This window comes from Impatiens glandulifera, chromosome 6 (assembly GCF_907164915.1).
Source record: "Impatiens glandulifera chromosome 6, dImpGla2.1, whole genome shotgun sequence".
Taxonomy (NCBI): Eukaryota; Viridiplantae; Streptophyta; class Magnoliopsida; order Ericales; family Balsaminaceae; genus Impatiens; species Impatiens glandulifera.
The window spans coordinates 42325404-42332633 of NC_061867.1; the positions used below are offsets into that span (position 1 = coordinate 42325404).

At 31.1% G+C, this 7230-nt stretch overlaps 1 protein-coding gene across 2 annotated transcripts; it reads left to right on the plus strand.

Annotated features, from left to right (window-relative positions):
* Nucleotides 1-472: 472 nt before the first annotated feature.
* Nucleotides 473-6059, plus strand: LOC124941081 (mitochondrial substrate carrier family protein E). Of its 2 annotated transcripts, none has more exons than XM_047481345.1 (9): nucleotides 473-645; nucleotides 995-1110; nucleotides 1462-1519; nucleotides 1734-1883; nucleotides 3480-3690; nucleotides 3791-3836; nucleotides 4642-4762; nucleotides 4892-4964; nucleotides 5640-6059. In XM_047481345.1, exons 1-9 carry the CDS (start codon nucleotides 564-566, stop codon nucleotides 5863-5865), a joined length of 1083 nt encoding a protein of 360 aa, XP_047337301.1. In that variant the 5' UTR covers nucleotides 473-563; the 3' UTR covers nucleotides 5866-6059. The 2 variants fall into 2 exon arrangements, with proteins under 2 accessions (XP_047337301.1, XP_047337302.1); XM_047481346.1 differs by lacking the exon at nucleotides 473-645 and adding an exon at nucleotides 675-831.
* The last annotated feature ends 1171 nt before the right edge of the window (nucleotides 6060-7230 follow it).

Here is a 7230-nt window from a genome sequence, read left to right on the forward strand (position 1 = left end):
ATTTATTAGATATGCACATAATAGTAGTACTTATCATTTTCTTGTGTTTAAATCGGACATTCCAGACATTTATAAGAATACAATAATGGAATCGAAAAATGTATTTTTTTTTAAATGAGTGTAATAAATGAATCAGAAAATAAAAATGAAGTTGAAATCAAAACTTTAAATTCTGACCTTATATATTTTTTTTTGAAAAAACCTTATATCCTTTCAATTGTATGGATATGTTTAATAATTGTTTGAATATTATATCTTATATATCAAATAATTTAGATTAAATATGTTTTAAATTAATTTGATTTTTTTTAATTAAACATAATCATGTAAAAATAATAATAATATCAATTTTAAACAATATTTTTTAATAAACAAAAATGTAAAATAAAATGGTTATATTTGTAAAATTTATTGTTAATCTTATATAAATATATATATTTCTTAATTTTTGCATCATCACTTGTTTCTATACTCTAACCGACATTTTCTTGTATCATCTTCTTTACCACCTCCGTCGCCGTCGTGTCATTGAGTTCCACGAACGAAGCTCTTCTGCTATATCCATGGCGGAAACCGGGCCGAGCCCCGAAGAACCTACCTATTCGGTCTCCCTGTCAAGTAAGCGGAATCTCGCTGACTTCCTTGGTGAGCTGCTTCTCTGCCTACCTGTTTGCCTTTTGAGATTTTGACCTAATTCTTATCAATCCGCAAGAATTTTAGATAAAGATGCACCATATCATTCATACTTCTCTAGATGGTCTTTATATAAACATGAATATATCGGTATACGCGGGGAAAAAACGAGAGGAATGCATGCTTAAGCTTTTCGTGGTTTGTCTATTATCTCTATGTACTGCATTAAATTGATTGTTGGAAATTGTGCTTAAACCCACTCGATAATTTCAATTTTCTCAAACAGCTTAATTTGTTACCACAAAAGAACTAATGATTGCCAATCTCCTGAAATAAATGGAACTTTACTTTGTGTGTTCAGTATGGAAAGAGTTTTTGTGGGGTGGTATTGCTGGAGCATTTGGAGAAGGGATGATGCATCCAATTGATACCATAAAGACTCGAGTTCAGAGTCAAGCTGTTATTTTTGGTTCCCAGGTATAAAATTGCAAATATTGTTACCAAATCATGCTGTTATGTGATTATGTATTTGAACTAGTTTTGATAAATACGAGGAATAGAATTGTGATTGCCATCACTAATCCATGATGTTACAACTTACACAATTGTGTTACTAAAATTGCTCAAAATAGGATTACCCTATAGGATTTTGTGCTATTTCTGTGATCTCCTGTTAAAGACCAAATTTCCTTCTGGTCTTACCACAAGAGGTTTACATTGGAGACGAGTCTTATATCAGTTACCCTAAAGGATTTTGTGCTATTTCTGTGATCTCCTGATAAATAAAGACCAAAGCATTCTGCTCATCTTTGTCTTTGTTCTAATCAGAACCAGAAAAGCATTCTACAGATGGTCCAAACAGTCTGGGTTTCTGATGGGCTAAAAGGTATTATTTTCAATTTTATTTAAAGAAACTAAAACTCTTAACTTTGATTTTTAGTTGCATTCTCCCAATTGGGAGCAAATACAAACAAAACTGACATTTTTTTTGTGCTGAGTGCATATAAAATGAGATATTTTAAACTGTCAGTTTCTAAAATGGCTTATGTTAGAAATATAGAGGACATTTAAGATGAGTTGTTGGTTCTTGTGTGTTTTAGGCTTTTATAGAGGTATTGTTCCTGGGATTACTGGTTCTCTTGCAACTGGAGCAACATATTTCGGGGTCATAGAGTCTACCAAGAAATGGATTGAAGAAAATAACCCAAGTCTTGGTGGCCACTGGGCTCACTTCATTGCTGGAGCTATTGGTAAGTAGGGATCTTATTGCATTTGAAGAAACTATAGTAAGTGCAAAACTAAGAACAATATCATAGAGGCTGTTTGAACAGATTCTGGAAAAATTAATGCCTTAACCAAAATATGCTGATCAACCAGATACAATAAATCAAATGCGGCTACTTCATACACATAGTGATTGATTTGCTAACTCTATGCAGAACATCCACACATCCTAATTAATTATAAAGAAAATTGAGACATGCCTTGATTCTTGTGTGTTTTTGTTCATGTTCTTGTGAGAATGTCTTAAATCAACGTGTTTTTGGCTTTTATAAAAGTATTGTTCCTTGGATTTCTTGTTCTCCATCTTAATTTATTATAAAAAAAAATTGAGACACATTAGTGTCCACATCTAAGAAAGTGGAGGTGCCATTGTTAACCAAACATGGGATATGCTAGTTAGTGCTCATTTGTAGAAAAATTATGTTGTTCTTTTTGTGCCCACAACCCACAGAGAAATGCAAACCACTAGTTTTATTCCAAATAGGTCATTCTAATCTTATTATCTGTAGACAAAGAATTTCTCTCTCGCATTCATGCATTATTTCTTTGTCTTACAATCAAACTTTTTGCTTCAATGTACTTCATCCTCATGTTCTATGTGCTTCATCCTCTCACAACATACAAGATTATATTCAATATTTCAGTTCATTGTAAAAAGAATCTACAATTTTTCTTTTTGTGATTGTTGGAACCCTAACCCATTAAGAAAGTATCATAAGTACATGGGCACAAAGTTCGTTGGGTCTTAGAAAGATATTATTCTTTAGTGTTTGACTGTGCAGCCAGATATTGTTTCTTTTTCAAGAAACCATGTTTGCTCCTATAAAGACATAATATCTCATTAGTCGACTGTTGATGTACAAGGAAGTAGCCAATAAGCATAACAAAGTAGTGTCTTATTTGGAGATCATTGTTTTAGCATACTTCTTTGCCTAATGCACTTTTATGATGGTTAAGAAGTTGCTCAATCAAATTCCAATGTCTAGTCCTTGTATATACATCTCTTTTATGAGAAATAAGTTGCCATAGCAGTCAACATCATGTTGGGGACCATCAAATATCATACCAGATCCAAGATCAATAAAACCCTAAACCATCCAACTGTTGAAGGTTGCATGAGCAAGAAAGGTCCTGGATACGTTGATGCTCTTGGAAACACTATCATCTCATTATAGTTTTGTACGCTCTTTGTACCTTTTGTTCTTGTTGCATCTTTGGAAAATAAAAATGTTGTTAAGAGTCATGCTTGAGGCTCTCTCTCCTTTATTTAAGTGTTATGAACTACTTTACACTAAAACCTGTGTAAATCTGAAAGTACAGTTGCAGTTTTCCAGTTTTTTTATCTCATAGATTTATATGATCCATGTTAAAACTATGTATACAACCCAACAGATTTGCAGAAAATGGAGTGCTAATAGCATGCCAGATGGTTCAACACTCCACCATTGTTCTAGGGAACACCCAATAAAAAATATCTAGTATAATTGTCTCTTTACCTAGAAGTGATGCAGTTATCATGTCTAATTAATCTTAAAGTTGTTTCCATTTCTCACACATTTCAGGAGATACAATTGGCTCTGTAGTTTATGTTCCTTGTGAAGTGATTAAACAAAGGATGCAGGTTCAAGGCACTAGAAAATATTGGAGTTCTGTTGTCCTCAAAAATGGAAAAGTTATGAGACCCGACTGTCAAGCATATGATTACTACTGGGGGATGTTTCAAGCTGGTTCATCAATATGGAGAAAACAAGGTCCACGAGGATTGTATGCAGGGTAGAGTTTTTAGTCCACCATATGCATTAAGAGTTTGCCTATCACTACCCTACGTGCATCCATGTTTATGCATGAGTTAATTTTCCTCATGTTTTGACAGGTATTGTTCCACGCTTGTAAGGGATATACCATTTGCTGGCTTGATGGTAAATCATTCGTAAATATATATTTATCAACGTTGCTTCAAGTTGTAGTTTCGGTGCTGCACTTTTCTGCATAAAATTCTATCATTAAACTTGAGTTCATTCATCACATAGTTTTCATTTACAACTATCTTTGAAGTAGACCCTGATAAAGTTGGTTAAATCTTGATATAATACTTGTAACTTACTTACAGACAAGATTGATGAGAAATATAACCGTTGTGTCACTTAGATGTTTCAAAACTGATTTTTTTGTACAATTATGATAAACTTAATCTAGATATCCAGTCAATACATTAAATGTGATTGTAAGATTCAACTATTATTTTACCCCTTTGAGTAGGTAGGATCCCTCTCAATGAGGGATTTGGTGCAGGGAAAATAATTAAGAGGATAAAACAATGATATTTAATTAGCTTATTGGAAACTTGTGATTTTTTTCTGTTTGGTATAAGATTTATTCGGATTTTTTTTAGTATCATGTTCCAAATTATAGCGAAATTTTTGTTGTTTCATTTGTTATATAAATTAATTTCTACATCTAAATCCAAATTATAGTGGAATTGTTTTCCATTTAGTAGAGGGATATTTTTTTCTGATCATGATTAGATTATTTTTTATCCATAAACCACATTATTTTCTAAATACTAACATAATAAATATAGATTTTCCAAATCATGATCAACATAAAAAAGTGGTATACCAAAACAACCCAATTGATCAATTATGCGGGTGGTGAAGGGGTTATGAAAAACTAAATGATAATCAGCTGGAAGCTTGGTTTTATATTTCGAATTTCTTGTTGTAGGTTACCTTTTATGAGGCTCTAAAAGATTTCACAAAATATGGCAAGAAAAGATGGTTCCCTGATTCTAACTATCATATGAGTAGCTCTATAGAGGGGCTACTATTGGGAGGATTGGCTGGTGGTATGTAATCTTTCTTGTATACGTACTAAGATTAACCTTAGCAATGCTCAAGTAGTTTTACACAAGTTTGTTGACCTTAAATAAATATATACCGTGTGATCATTTTTGACAACCTTTACTAACTTGCAGGATTTAGTGCATATCTCACCACTCCCTTTGATGTTGTCAAAACAAGATTGCAAGTGCAGGGGTCAAATTTAAGGTCCGGTTATTTTTGCTTGTTTATCTCTCTCTAGTTTCAAAGATTCAATTGCTATAACCACTCCATTTGGATTTTTTCCATTTGGTTTATTCAACATCTATTTTTCAGAGACTTGTCTCATTTGACACTTAGAATTAGATATTCAATATTCATCACTTAATTTTTTGTTTTTATCAAACACACTCTTATCACTCAGCAAACAAAGGTTGAGTTTTCATTTCCTGCCAGATATTTTAGCATGTCTTCCTACATGTGTACCAATATATTTTTTTTGTCCTTAATGTGGCAGACAAGAACAGTAGGGTTTTTCCATTGTGACCATATATCTTTCATATATTAAGGATTTAGAATTACATTGATGTGATATTTTCAAGTCTAGCAGACATAGTCGTTTTCTTTTCTTCATGCTCTAGATTTGATCATGTCTCATCTATTTATGAAGTCCATATATGTAAATGATTTTGTTGGAAAGAACATGAATAAGTATGACCTAAGATTATTCCAGTTTGCTTTACACATTCTGCTTTTTTTCGTACTAAAAGTTGACTTGACCAAAATTTCAAGTAATTCTTTTTGTTTGGTATTAGTTTTTTTTAGCATTGATGATTATTTTCTGGATCATGATCTAGATTATAGCGTATGTTTTTTTACTCCATTTTCATTTGGTTATAACAGGTATAACGGCTGGTTTGACGCAGTTCACAAGATCTGGGTAATTGAAGGTCCAAAAGGAATGTTTCGAGGTAGCATTCCTAGAATTATTTGGTACATTCCTGCATCGGCCGCAACATTCATGGCTGTGGAGTTCCTTAGGGACCATTTTAATAACGACACTCTCACCAAGTTATCTATAGACAAGAAGAAATTGCCATTGCAAAAGGATATTAAAAACTCCTACTGATTTTTGTCAAAGAATTTGCAACATTCTTATATCACCAAATTAGATTAAAAAGAGCTCATCTTCCTTTCTTTCAGACATTATTGTATATTATTTTCTTGACAGATCTGATGGGAGTTCTGGGTCTCGGATTTTGGCAAGATTAGAAAAATATATTTTCTTCAATAAGGTTATTAAATGGATTTCATTTTCTTGTATGCCCCGCCTTCAAATTAAAACATTTTCTTTATTTAGACATTATTTTATTTAACAGATCTAGTTTAGATTATATATTTATCTTTTGTTTATATTGGAACATGAGTTCTTAGTCTTATAAATTTTATTTTTCACTTTAATCCTAAATGTACTTTGCTAGAAAAAAAAAAATAGTTTATTGAAAATGTACAGCAAGTTGATAAATTGAATACTTAAAAAATTTAATCTTAAATTATATTTTTTGCTAATATAAATTTCTATTCTTAGATGTCTAACTTAACAAATTTAATCTTACATCCTATTTTTTGCTATAATGTAAATTCTTTATCTTAAATGTCTTAGTCCCAATTAAAAAATATAAACATGTCAAAAATTGAATGTCCATTTACACATGAGGTTATTTAAAAAATATAAACATGTCAAAAAACTTAAATGACTATTTTGTTATAATAATTTTGAAAATTTGTCAAATAAAAAAATGAATGTATTTTTATTTTATTTATTAAGAAGATCTGGTTGATTACCATTAGTATTTTTGTAGCAAAGAATCATTGGGCTTGAATTTCATTTTGATCACTCATTGAGTTTATACTCTACTTTTATTTTTTCTAATTTAAACTAAACATTTAATGAATAATAATATTTTTTATTTCAGACGGATAAAGGATAAAAGATAAATTGATAACTAATCAAATAAACAATATTAGCACCACCAATATGAATATGTAAATGCATTTAATAGTCCTAAATAATAAGGATCACACAATCTACTTTTCAATTTCTCTCATGATGATAATTTGCCTTTGAATTTTCACATTTTGTATTCTGCTCGAATTTTTTAAATTGTGATGGAATAATTATAATGTGATCGAAGTGAAAAAACGAAATAAATGACTCCATAACTTAATATCCCGTGTCAAATTTTGGAGAGATTGAGATTTTAATGAAAAGTCATAATAGGCCTATTTAAAAAATGTCCGAGTTTAGTTCAATTAAACCTCACAACTTGATAGTCGCCGCCTAATTTTTATAAATAAATGAAAAGTTTTGACATATGAACGTCGATTAAGAGATTATTTTCGAGTTCGTTGTATGGTTACGTATGTGTGAAATAATTGTTTAAACATGCTATGTCCCACAACGTCATAATTAATCTTGGCATTTTTTCAAAGT

Bases quoted from the DNA above. Each gene is read 5' to 3' on its own strand.
- LOC124941081 (XM_047481345.1), top strand. From the start codon at position 564: ATGGCGGAAACCGGGCCGAGCCCCGAAGAACCTACCTATTCGGTCTCC. The intron at 1,884-3,479 runs GTAAGTAGGGAT...CACACATTTCAG, and splicing joins CTTCATTGCTGGAGCTATTG to GAGATACAATTGGCTCTGTA. The intron at 4,965-5,639 runs GTCCGGTTATTT...TGGTTATAACAG, and splicing joins GTGCAGGGGTCAAATTTAAG to GTATAACGGCTGGTTTGACG.